The 12265-nt window shown below is 55.1% G+C and overlaps 1 protein-coding gene across 2 annotated transcripts in view; it reads left to right on the forward strand.

The window, feature by feature from the left end:
- Window positions 1-12265, forward strand: part of WDR62 (WD repeat domain 62) — a 42431-nt gene that overhangs the window by 27882 nt on the left and 2284 nt on the right. For both annotated transcript variants that reach the window (XM_029925876.1, XM_029925877.1), the window contains exons 14-27: window positions 1661-1728; window positions 1810-1931; window positions 2838-2913; window positions 3464-3575; window positions 3668-3731; window positions 4361-4489; window positions 5526-5659; window positions 7269-7321; window positions 9125-9343; window positions 10450-10577; window positions 10881-10984; window positions 11299-11406; window positions 11702-11836; window positions 12104-12215. In XM_029925876.1, coding sequence (XP_029781736.1) covers window positions 1661-1728; window positions 1810-1931; window positions 2838-2913; window positions 3464-3575; window positions 3668-3731; window positions 4361-4489; window positions 5526-5659; window positions 7269-7321; window positions 9125-9343; window positions 10450-10577; window positions 10881-10984; window positions 11299-11406; window positions 11702-11836; window positions 12104-12215 — 1564 coding nt within the window. The remainder of the gene's footprint in view (window positions 1-1660; window positions 1729-1809; window positions 1932-2837; window positions 2914-3463; window positions 3576-3667; window positions 3732-4360; window positions 4490-5525; window positions 5660-7268; window positions 7322-9124; window positions 9344-10449; window positions 10578-10880; window positions 10985-11298; window positions 11407-11701; window positions 11837-12103; window positions 12216-12265) is intronic.

Consider the following 12265-nt stretch of genomic DNA (forward strand, 5'->3'; position numbering starts at 1 on the left):
GAGAAGGTAGTAATGTCCGTTGGTCCTCCCCACTTCCTGGTCTACCTCTCTAGCCAGAACAAGTTAACAGTGGACAAAAACAAGTTAACACTGTTTGACATGTCTTGATGAAGACAACCAAAGCTGATCAGCTAAAACTTTCAGACATTTTTAAAAACCTACTCATTCCATGGGATAGAGTTAGTTAGAATAAATCAGTAACTCTAGCAGTTTGGCCAGCAGTGACATCAACTTTCACAAATGGTCTAGGTCCAAGAGAGGTGATGACTGGCCAAGGGGTGGCCCAGGAGTTGGTCCTTAAAGCCATTTCCTGAAAGGTGTGGGCTTTTGTTAGAACCCCCAGCCCATCTGACAGGGTGTAAGTCCTGGCCCCTGCTCCTGGGTGCCCTGCTCTGGCTGAGCTGTGCTCAAAACATGGATCATTGTAGTATAAACTGGGCTCCAGCCAGTCGGAATCTGACTACAACTGCCCTGCTAAGGAAGGATTCAGTCTTTAACAGGTCTCTCTGACAAATATGCAAACAAACGAATACAATACGGAGTTTACAGAACAGTACAATGAACGTCCACATCAAAGTTCTTAATCAGTACGTATGAACTAGAAGAGACACACCTGTTGTTTATAACCAGTGACTCGTGTCCTAACCGTGCTAGGGCCTTGGACTCCCCACCCCAGGCGAAGGAGCAGCACATTACCAGTAGCTTGCAGGCCTCTCTGGGTCCCTCCCTGGTTACACTCCCTCCTGACACAGGGCTCCCTTCTGTGAGCCAGTGATTCCTGCTCATCTTAACTGTGCATCAGGCCTGAGCCCTTTCTGATGTCCTGCCCGGAAGCAGTAGATCTGTGCTTACCGAGGCTCGAAATGCTTTGTGTCTCTTCTATCTTTATATTCTCACCACAACTCTAAGGTATTCATGCTGCTATTATCCTAATTCTGTAAAGAAAGAAGAAAAGCAAGGTTATTTATGGTGCTTACCAGGTGGCAGCCACTGTTCCACAGGCTTCACACAACTCCATGGGGCAGGGGCTGTCATAGGCCCATTGTACTGACAGGAAACTGAGGCGTGGAGAGGAAGCCAGTGATCAGAGCACAGTGTTGAGTCAGAGAATGCCTGGGTCTAATCCTGCCCCTGTCCTGACTCTCTGTGCCCTGGGACAAGGACTGTGACTCTAAGCCCCTGGGGTCACATCTGTACAGCAGAGTGGCTGGTGGCCGTCAGGAGGGGAGGCACATGTGGCATGGGGCCCGGCCTGAAGTACATGTGGGTGTTCCGATTGTCCATGATGGCAGGAGCCTCCCCACCCTCTGCCCGTCTCCGCTTGCTCCCTGCTTTGGTCCTGCCTCCACACTGCTGCCCACATCACCTTTCCCAGTCCCAAATCAGACGTGGTGACCCTTCTGTGTCTCTGACCTGTTCTGGTGTGTGCCCTTGCTCTGCAGAGGCCTGCCATGCCACTGCTCCACCTGCACCCCCTCAGACACACAGCTCACATCTTAGAGTCCTGCCTGCACCCAGCACCCACTCCCCTCCCCCTCCGGGAATCCCTCCCTGATACCCAGCAGAGTTGCCCTGCAGTGAGTGCTCTGGCCAGGATCCCTGGCCCCAGGCACCCTCAGCGCTGGCCCAGCCTTGCCTAATGCCTTGCCTCCTCCTCCAGGCAGTAGAGACATCCAGATGATCAGCTGTGGGGCCGACAAGAGCATCTACTTCCGCAGTGCCCAGCGGGTAGAGTGGGTTGGCCTCCTTGGGGGCTGGGGCGGGAAGCTTGTCAGGGGCGGCCTCTGAAGGCCCTGCCTGCCCCGCCAGGCCTCAGACGGACTACACTTTGTCCGTACCCACCACGTGGCAGAGAAGACCACCTTGTATGACATGGACATTGACATCACCCAAAAGTACGTGGCTGTGGCCTGCCAGGACCGCAACGTGAGGTGAGGAGCTGCCCTGGGCCCTTAGCCTGGCCTGGTTTCTGAGTGGGGCCTGCGTGAGGCCTGGTCGCTCTGTCTGCTCCTGAGCTACCTGCTCTCTTCCCCTCCTCATCTGGTCCCTAAGGAGCTGGGTTGGGTAGAGGTACCCATGAGTGTTTCTCAGGAGCTGGGCCACCCAGACCCCCCTCCAGGTCAGCAGAGGGTCCTTGCTGGCTCTCCAGAAGCCCGTGTGGGGTGACTAGGAGGTGCTGATGTGGTTCACAAATTTATTCATTCACCTACATTCCCTGAACGCCTGTTTGGGAGGGATAGTGCAGGAGACATAGCAGTGAGCAGGGCAGCCCCAGGCCCTGCCTTCACGGAGCTCACAGTCCAAGGGAAGAGAGGTAGACCCCTCACTAGACCGTGACATCAGGGAGCAGTCAGGGTAGGAGAGCCCAGCAGATATGGGGGGCCCTGGAGAGACCCCTGAGCCTGGGGGTCAAGCTGGGGATCAAGCCGGGCTTGATGGAAGGAATGTCTGCACTGAGACTGGGAAGGGTGTGGAGTGAGCCAGGGGAGGGGACAGAGGGAATGTGCAGAGGGGGAGCGCGTGCAGAAAGTTCTCTGCCGCTTTCACCTGCTCGTTCACATTGATTGCCAGGCACTCCACTTGCTCTGTAGTGGAGAAGACAGATGTTAACAGACATTAACTCAGTGGATAATTTAATACATAACTTCCCTGGCCTCAGCCTGAGAGGGTGTCTCATTCTCTGAGATGGTATTTCGGTCCAGGCATCAGATGGGAAGTAAGAGGTGGCCAGGGGCCTCCAGCAGAGAGGAAGATGGTGGGTAAGGCTGGAGCCAGAATGCAAGAGGGGGCAGGTGGGCAGGGCCACTGTTGGCCACATTATGCCCCCACCTCCCCAGAGTCTACAACATTGTGAATGGGAAGCAGAAGAAGTGCTACAAGGGCTCCCAGGGTGACGAAGGGTCCCTGCTAAAGGTGAGTGGCTCGGGCCCCTCGTGTGAAAACCACACACATCCCCCCTGTCTGCCTGCTGCCCTCATGGGCCACCTGAGACATGTATCATCCTAGGTACCTGATCAAAGGACCACAGGCAGGCCAGCACCCACTCTGGCCTAGATGACCAGGGTTGCCTGGGAACGGGCTGTCACAGACTATTTTATCTTTTTTTACGGAGCCCTTTTCCCAAGGGGGGACATTTACATTGTTTCTATTTTGAGTGGCCACAGTGTGGTGGGAACAATCAAAGTCCTGGGCTCCCTCATCAGGCTTGCTCCCTGCTGTGGAGACCTTCTCAGAGCCTCTGCTTAGCGCAGAGCCTATGGAGTACTTTTTCACCCATGAAATGGAGGCAGGAGTTCCTATCCTAAGCTGGGTGTGTGTCCTGAGGGCACCCAGGACAGTCAGCGTGCCAGACATCCTGCACAAAAGGGTCCCCTGTCAGCGGGAAGCTGCGACGTTTGCCCCAGGCCTCACCATAGGGAAGAAGCAGGCAGCCCAACTGTCTTGTGGGTCCTCTTCTCGGCAGGTCCACGTGGACCCCTCAGGCACCTTCCTGGCCACTAGCTGTTCTGATAAAAGCATCTCGGTGATTGACTTTTACTCGGGCGAGTGCATTGCCAAGATGTTTGGCCATTCAGGTGGGTGTGCCTCCGTATGCGGGACACCTCCCCACGTGCCCCCACACAGCCTTGTGACTCAGAAGGCCCATGTGGCTTCTCTGCTCTTTCAGAAATCGTTACTGGCATGAAGTTTACCTATGACTGTCGTCACTTGATCACAGTATCCGGAGACAGGTGGGAAGGGCCTGGAGGCTGGCCCTGGCTGGCCTCCCCCTGGGAGTGGGCAGGACCTGTACTGTGGGGAGCGCAGGGGCTCACACAGCGGGAGCACCGTGCCCCGGGCCTGCCCGTGCAGAGTTCCGCCAAGGGTTCCAGCTTACTGCTCTCTCCTTTGACAGGATGTACCTTGGTGTCACACCCAGCCCTGAGTTCAAATCCTAGATCTGCCACTTAATTTACTTGTGACCTTGAGCAGGTCATTTCTCATCTTAAGTCTCAGTTTGCTCCACCAACTGTCTTGAAAAATTATGCAGTGAGAATCAAATGTGGTATAAACTCCTTAGCTCGTGGTTGGTGGCCAAGGAAGTCCCTTTTGTCACTCCCTTTGGTTTATTACAGTCCTCCAGCCCCCTTCCTTGAGTCTTGAGGTCTTTAGAACAGGTCCTGGTTTGCTGGGATGGTCTGGACCCCGCTCGGGGTAGACCTATGTGACCTGGAGCCCCTGCACTGAGCCGATGGGGTGTGTTTTCTGGAAGGGGCCAGGGAATGGGGTCTTGGCTATGACGACCTTGGTGGTCCCAGGGTCGGATGTCTTCTGTGTTCACTGTTCCCCCTCCTTCCACATCTCTCTTCGGCCTCTGCAGCTGTGTGTTCGTCTGGCACCTGGGCTCGGAGATCACTAACTGCATGAAGCAGCACTTGCTGGAGATTGACCGCCGGGAGCAACGGCAGCAGCAGAACATGAGGGACGGGAAGTGGAGGAGCCAGCCCAGGTCCTGGCAGCGGTCCAGCCGCCCCTCGCTTGTCTGTCTACGAGAGGAATGTCCTCCTGCCCAGGCCCCCATGAGGAGCATGGCTGAAGACACAGCTGTGGCCAGCGCGGTCGTAGGCCCTGCCCTTTGTGCACCTGTGGTTTAGCTAGGGAGACAGATTCGGATAGAGAGTCGTGGTGGGTCATATGAGGAGGGCTTGAGGTGCAAGAGTGAAGTGCGTGGAGAGGCTGTGAGCACTGCGACAGGGGGGCTCGGGGGACTCTGGGGACCAGAGGAGGCACAGGAGGCCCGTGGCCCAGCGTGCAGCGGGGAGGGACATAGCCAGGGAAGGCTCCAGTGGAACTGAAGTGTCTTATTCTTTAAGGCCTTCATGCTGCAAGACCAGTTGTATTGGAGTGAATTCGTGTTCTAACTTTTGGTTAGAGTTTTTAGTTTGGAGGTCTCAGTTGAGTGGGAGACTTGGGGGTTTATCCTCTCTTCTGCCTCTAGACCTGTCCTTGTCTTTCTCTGTTTGAGGCTTTGCCGTTGCCTTCCATAGGGGCCAGGCCTTACCATGCGCCTCCTGTCCTGCAGTGGTATTGGAAGTGTGCAGACCTAGGTGCTCCCTTTGGCTCCTGGTTTTGAGGCTTACACCCCGTCTTGGGTTCCCTGCGGTGCCTACCTCGTGTCATAACGTGTTTTAGGCTCCTGTACGCCAAAGAGATGAAAGGTCATTGCTACCCCCACCCACACTTCCCAGAAGAGAACGCACCAGCTTAGTGCTCAAGCCCCACTGTCTGCTTTGCTTTCTCCCCCATTGCTGTGGCCCTGAGAGAGTCTGTCTCTTTTGAGGCCAGCCGTTGTCATACCTCGTTTATGGCGATGTTTCTGGCAGAGTGGGTGTGGCGGGTGAGACGCCCCAGCACCGTCTTGGCCAGAAGTCAGTGATGAGTCCATCTGGAAGCCGCACAGGCCCAGCCCGAGGCACCTCCCTGTCCCTCCCACCGCCACCCCTTGTACCTATTTCTCCCCTTGCTCTCCTTGTCCCCTACTTCAGGCAGGAGACCTGTGCGTCCGTGCCCAGCGAGATCTGCTCCGTAAGCCCCGGGGAGCAGACGGAGGATGAGCTGGAGGAAGAGTGCGAACCTGAAGAGTTGCTGAAGACGCCCTCCAAAGAGAGCTTGGACCCAGGTTGGGAAGCGGACCCTATTTTGAACTTGCGGTATAGGGATCATTGCTGGGTTTTCAGGGCCTGGAGGTGAAGGTCAATGATCCTATAAGTCAGTACTCTCATGATGTAATAGCAACCGGACTCTCATTGGCTTCAGCTGGGAAGAGAATTTATTGGTTCATGGACCTGAAAATTAAAAGTATTGGCTTCGGGCAGTTGCTGGATCCCGGTAGTCAGGTGATGTTAAAGAAATAGATTTTTCTCCATCTTTTGGCTCTGCTTCTCTCCCATGCTGGCTTTGCTCTCAGGCGGACTCTGCCTCGCCTGGGGCCAAAGATTCCCCCAGCAGCTCTAGGTGATAAAACTCTATACAGAAGAGAGCATCTCTTGCCCAGTAGCTGAAGCAGAATCCCGGGTCATGAGTCGTGTTTCTGGAGTGAGTCCTGGTGCCCTTCTGAGCTGGTTGCTGTGATTGGCCGGGCATCCCTGAGGGCAGAGGCTTGACTCAGCTACACTTGAGCCATCTGACCAAAGAGGGTGGGTGGGGGCTTAGGGGGTGTCCCTTGGGAAAAACAGGGTGCTCTTGACCAAAAGCCATCAGATTATGTTGTCCAGGAAAAAGGAGAATAGAAGCCAGGCTTTCTCTGGGTTTCTGCCCTTCCATGTGTCGCCTTGGCTTAGGCCCTCATGGTCACAGGCCTCGTTGCATATGGCAGCCCCTCCTACACTCCCCTTTAGAGACCAGACTTGCCCAGAAGCCCCTGGGAGGCATCTCTCAGGTCCCATGGGCCGTGGTTGCTCCAGCTAAGAGAGGCGGGGTGCTTTCAGTGTGGGGCAGGGGCCTCTGCCCGCGGGGGAGAGTAGGCAACAGTAATGTAAGCATTCAGCCTTGGGAAAAAGTCAGAGTAAGCGGATTTTCTTCGTTGCCACCCTCACAACCCAATCCCATGTCCTCTCCAGGGTGGCCATTTTTTTCGGTTTGGTATGAATCCTTAGAGGCCTCTTCCTGAACGATAATGTACACAGCCATCAAAACACATCATGTTTGTGGACATAAATTGTATTCCACTGCAGACACCATTCTGTATCTTTTCCCTCTCAAAATTACCGCATCAACCTGGATGTTGGTGGATACAAAACAGAGGCCTTCCTCTTTTAAGCAGCAGGATAGAGGATATTTTGATACTCACCTCTGGATGGACATTGAGGGTTTAGACTATACACCATGGCAAGTGGTGCCATGCTGACGGTCCAAAGCCCCCTCCTTGGGCACATGCGGGAGCGCTTCTCCAGGACAGAGGCAAGGCTGGACTGCTGGGCCCTGGGCTTAGTACATTTTTTATTTTAAAAGAGAACCCAAAGGCCCTCCAAGTCTAGCTGCCAGCGTTAAGCCCTTCGTTCTCCCACACGTTTGCCAATACTTGATACTATGAAACTTTTTAGTTTGAGTTAGTCATGGGTAAGACATTATATCCCATTGTGTAAATTTGCATTTTGCTGAAATTACGTTTGAGCATCTTTCAGTATGTGTCTATTTCATATAATGTGTCTTTGGAGAATTGCCTGTTTTTATGTATGTTGCCTGTTTGTTTGTTGGATTATTTATTCTCTTTATTATTGTCTCTCCAGACCCTCGATGTCTGCTTACCAATGGCAAGCTGCCACTCTGGGCAAAGCGGCTGGTGAGTCTGCCCGGAGACCGGGGTGCTCAGGGCTGACAAATCCTGGAGACCGGGATGCTCCTTCATGCTCTTCCTTCTGGGAGCCCATTTCCCTTTCTGGGTCTCTCCTCTCTCTGGAGAACTCCATCATCCCTCCAGTCTCCGCTCAGGCAGCCCTTCATTCCTGTAACATTCATAGTGAACACCTACCCTGTGCCAGGCTTGTTCTGACCATTAGATACCAACAACATGTCTGCCTTCGTGTGCCCATTTTCTAGTGTGGAAGATGGACAGAATCCACATTAAATAGGGAAGTTGTATAGTAGTTTGGGAGCTGTTAAGTCCTGTGGAGAAAGTAAAGAGAGAATCTCAGGAAAATAACAAATGCTGGGGAAAGGCACAACAATTTTAGCATAAACTGAAAAGGCCTCACTGAGGAGATGCTATTTGAACAGAGTTGAAGCAAGGGAGAAATGCAGATCCTGGGAAAGAATGTTCCAGGCAGAGAGAACAGTATGCAGAACAAAGGCCATGAGGCAGGATTGTGCTTCGCGTGTTCAAGGACGTTCAGGGAGGCCCGGCTGCCTGGGCTGAAGGTGAATGAGGGGCAGAGTGTGGGGACAGGGCCTGAGAGATCATGGGGCCAGATGGCGTGCCACCGGGTGGGTTGCGGTGCGTTCCCTAAACATTCCTCATTGTCCTCGCCGCTTCTCCCCCCCCCCCCCCCCCCAGGCGCTGAGCGAGATGGAGACAAGGGCGGGCTCGGAGCTGAGGAAGGCCATGACCTAGTGCAAGTGTGAACCTGAGGGCCAAGCAGGGGACCAGAGAGGAAGCTGTTGAGATAATCCAGACAGGGGAGGTTAGAGGCTGGACCAGGGAGAAGAAACCGTTGGATTCTGGATGGACATTGAAGGCGGAATCAAATGACTGGGTGTGAGAGAAAGAAAGGGACCAAGATGATTGAATGATTGATTGTTTACTTGGGGGAGGGGCAGGCTAGGAACTGGTGGGTTAGAACCAAGCAGCAGAATCTGACACCCTCAGTTGGACGATTTATTTCAGGAATAATGTCAGTCCTCAGATTAAAATCTGTTAGCTCCGCAGGGAAGTCCTCCCTGTCTTCCCCTCCCCTGCAGACCGGGTATCTCAAGACCCCGGCTTCACCTGATCAGTGAATTCTACAAGTGGAATTACATTCAACAAATATTCATATCACACCTATTCTGTGCAGGCCCTCAGTCTTTTGTATGTATTATCTCATTTAGTCCCCATGTCACTGTTTCACAAATGGGGAAACTGAGGCCCGGAGGGTAACTTATCCAGGGTCACACAGCTTGGAATTAGAGGACGTGGACAGGCTGGCTGTTCGCAAACACCCATCCTCCACTGCCTCTCGAGCTATAATCTTGTTCAGAGGCAGTGCTGGGCAGGGCCAGGGTGGGAGAAATGGCCACGTCGCGGATGTGTTCAGACGGCAGAACTGACAGAACTTGCTGAAGAAATACCGTGGGGGGGGGCGCCTGGGGGGCTCAGTCGGTTAAGCATCCGGCTCTTGATTTCAGCTCAGGTCATGATCTCGTGGTTCATGGGTTCGAGTTCCACATCAGGTTCTGTGCTGACAGCTCAGAGCCTGGAGCCTGCTTTGGATTCTGTGTCTCCCTCTCTCTCTGCGCCTCTCTGCTCACGCTGTGTCTCTCTCTCAAAAATAAAAATAAAACTTAGAAAAAGCCAAGAGACTGGATGGGGTCCATGCAGTGTCCCTGGCCCCCCATTGGAGTTGGTGAGCTCTTGGCTGGCTGCCTGACCATCCCCTGTCACCCTCAGCTAGGAGATGATGATGTGACAGATGGCTCAGCCTTCCATGCCAAGCGCAGCTACAAACCACATGGCCGCTGGGCGGAGCGGGCTGACCAAGAGCCGCTCAAGACCATTCTGGATGCCCGGGACCTGGACTGCTACTTTACCCCCATGAAGCCGGAGAGCCCAGAGGACTCTGTTCTGGATACAGTGGAGCCCCAGAACCTGGTGGGCCTGCTGAGTGAGGTACAGAGTGGTGCCCCCGCCCGGCCCACAGGCCCTGCACCGTGACTGTCCCCCCGGGGCTTGGGGCCTCAGCATTCTCATTTTGAAAATAAGGCTGAGTCTCCCTCTCTAGGGGTGCGAGACGATTATATGCCGTGGTGGAAGGCCAGAGGGTGAAGCCCTGGGCCCGGGGCCAAGGAGACCCCCCAGGGTAGACCAGGAGGCCGGAGCAGGCTTGTGCCTGGCTGGGTGGCATGTGAGCTGGCAGAGGCCGGGCCCCACCCCTTCCGGGCTGCGTGATGACTTGCTTAAGCCTCCCTTCTCTGGGCTTCTGCTTCAAAGAAGAAATGGTCGTTAAAAAAAGATAACCAGGGTGCCTGCTTGGCTCAGCCGGTAGAGCGTGCGCTCTTGACCTTGGGGCTGTGAGTTCAAGCTCCACCCTGGGCATAGAGATTACTTAAAAATAGAATCATAAAAAAAAAGACTTCTAAAAACTGGTCATAAGAAGAAAGCTCTCAGAAGGCTTTGGTAGGAATCCAGCGCTAAGAATAGGGCCTGGGCCTCAGAAGTGCTTGAAGCAATTTCAGCTCTTGTTCTCTTATCTTCCAAACATACTCACTTTTTATTCTGTTGTATAAACTCTCTTTTCTATTGTGGCATAATACACAGTTGTGAGTACAGACCGTAGGTACGGATTGTTCCCTATGTATGCACTTAACGTATCCACCACCCAGACCAAACTACAGAGTATTTTCTACTTCCTAGAAGACCCCCCTTGTGCCCCTCCTAATCAGTAACCCCCCACCTCACCCCAAGCAACCAGTCTTCTGACCTCTCACCAAAGATTAGTTTGCCTGTCCTGGAACTCCATATAGACAGAGCGTTAGAGGGTTGGAGCCATATCGATTCCTTATCTGTAAAGGGGCTGATGATCATACAGGAGGAGCATAGAATGAACTAAGAACTTGGCCCAGGCCCTGGCTCAGGATCGGTGTCCAGCAACTGGGGGCTGCCATCATGACCGACATCTTTGCTGTTCGCACTGGTGTTGGCCGAACACCCGGTGGCTTGCAGAGGGCCCTGCTTGTGTGGCTGCTTGCAGTCGCTGTGCTCTCTTCACCCCGCAGTTGGAGAGTCCCCAGGAAGATGGCTATGGGCATCCCTCCTTCCTGCCCCTCCAGAGGGAGTCCTCTGAGGACAGTGAGCTCATCGTCTACTCCCTGGAGGCGGAGGTGACGGTCACAGGGACAGACAGGTGAGTGTCCTTTGCACCAAGGGAAGCCTTAGAGGAAGCCTGGGTGGCAGGCATGTTCTGGAAGAATCGCGCTCTCCCAGTGGGCCTGTGGGGCAGAGCTGTAAGGTCTGGGGGCATAGGAACCTGGCCCTGTAGCCCTAGCTTCCCTGGGTCCAGGCAGAGGTGCAGGGAGCCTTTGCAGAGGAGAGGGGAGGTGGGGCTCCCAGTAGGAGCAGGGCGCAGATGTGTAGGGGCTCAGCGTAGGGGCTGCCATCTACTAACTAGTGTGTGTTCACTCGTTTGCCACACCTCCCGGCGCTGCAGCGAGAACGGCACGAAGAGCACCGATGGGGAGCCCGGAGAGCAGCAAGGAGACCCCTACCTCAGGGTCTCCTCCGTCAGCTCCAAGGATCAGAGCCCACCTGAGGGTGAGTGGGGGCCGGCAGAGACGCTGCCGCAGTCTGTCTAGCCCTTTCTGGGTATCTGTGGTGACCTCAGTCTTCCTGAAGCTCAGAGTCTATCACAGAGACAGACACTGTCCCTCCTGGTACCTGAGGAGTCTGGAGGCCCAACTGCCCACTTTCCTTGAAGTGTGAACTTGCTGGTCCCTACAAATGGAGGGTCGGTATTATCACCCCCATTGTGCAGATGGGAAAACTGAAGCCGTGGGAGCCTGAGCCTTCACTGACTCACCCAGTACGGGCCTGGCTTTGGGCTCCCGACTCCCACTCTGCTTCTCCAGACTCGGGGGAGTCAGAGGCCGACTTGGAGTGCAGCTTCGCCACCATCCATTCCCCCCCTCCACGGCCAGACCCAGACCCTCGGTTTGACACGCTGCTGCCCCCACCAGGTAAGCAGGGGCCAGGTGTGGGGTGGGCAGCACGTGGGCCTCGCTAGGGGGCAGTCATGATACATAGCCACTCTCCCCACATTGGCCCTGCACTTAGTGCCCACTAAGCATCGGTGTCCTCATCCAGGAGACGGAGCCATTAGCCTCTCCTCGGCCTAGTGGCAGCAGGGTGTGTGCCGGGCGAGTCCAGCTTTCTCCATTGTTAAGTGTCTGGCGTCTCTGGGTGTCTGCCGTGACTCATGGTGTTGACAGTTCTCTCCTGCCTGCCCCTCGCGTCCCCTTCGCCTCTCCCCAGGATGCCCAGGGACCGCGGAAGAGCTGTCCCAGCCCGAGGTGCCAGGCACAGCCAACAGCTCCCTGCCCCAGACCCCTGAGCAGGAGAAGTTCCTCCGCCAGCACTTCGAAACGCTCGCTGATGGTCACCCTGAGGGTAGGGCGGTGCCTGGGCGGCCGTCCAGCACTGGGCACAGTGTGGGTGTCAGGGTGGGGCCTCCCCAGCTGGTGAGGCGGCAGAAGGGCTTGCATTTTATCTTCAGGCCGGAGCCGTGAAAGCTCTTCTCCCAGCTGCATTTGCTCCCAAGGCGAGTGGTCGACTGGAGGTGTTTCTGAGGGTCCACCTGCTGGTCTGCAGGTCTTTCTGGGCCCAGGACAGGGTGGCTGGAGGGATTCTGAGGGCTCCCCTGGCATTTTCCCCTAGAGCTCTTCCACGGATCCCTGAGAGACTTGGAGGCCTCTGAGACTGAGGACTTCTTTAACCCCCGGCTGAGCATCTCAGCCCAGTTTCTCTCCCGCCTCCAGAAGACATCCAGGTAGGAACTGGTGAAACCCGCCCCCACCTTCCAGCTCTGTCCCCCAGGGT

The sequence above is a fragment of the Suricata suricatta genome, chromosome 16 (genome assembly GCF_006229205.1).
Source record: "Suricata suricatta isolate VVHF042 chromosome 16, meerkat_22Aug2017_6uvM2_HiC, whole genome shotgun sequence".
In the NCBI taxonomy this organism is placed as follows: Eukaryota; Metazoa; Chordata; class Mammalia; order Carnivora; family Herpestidae; genus Suricata; species Suricata suricatta.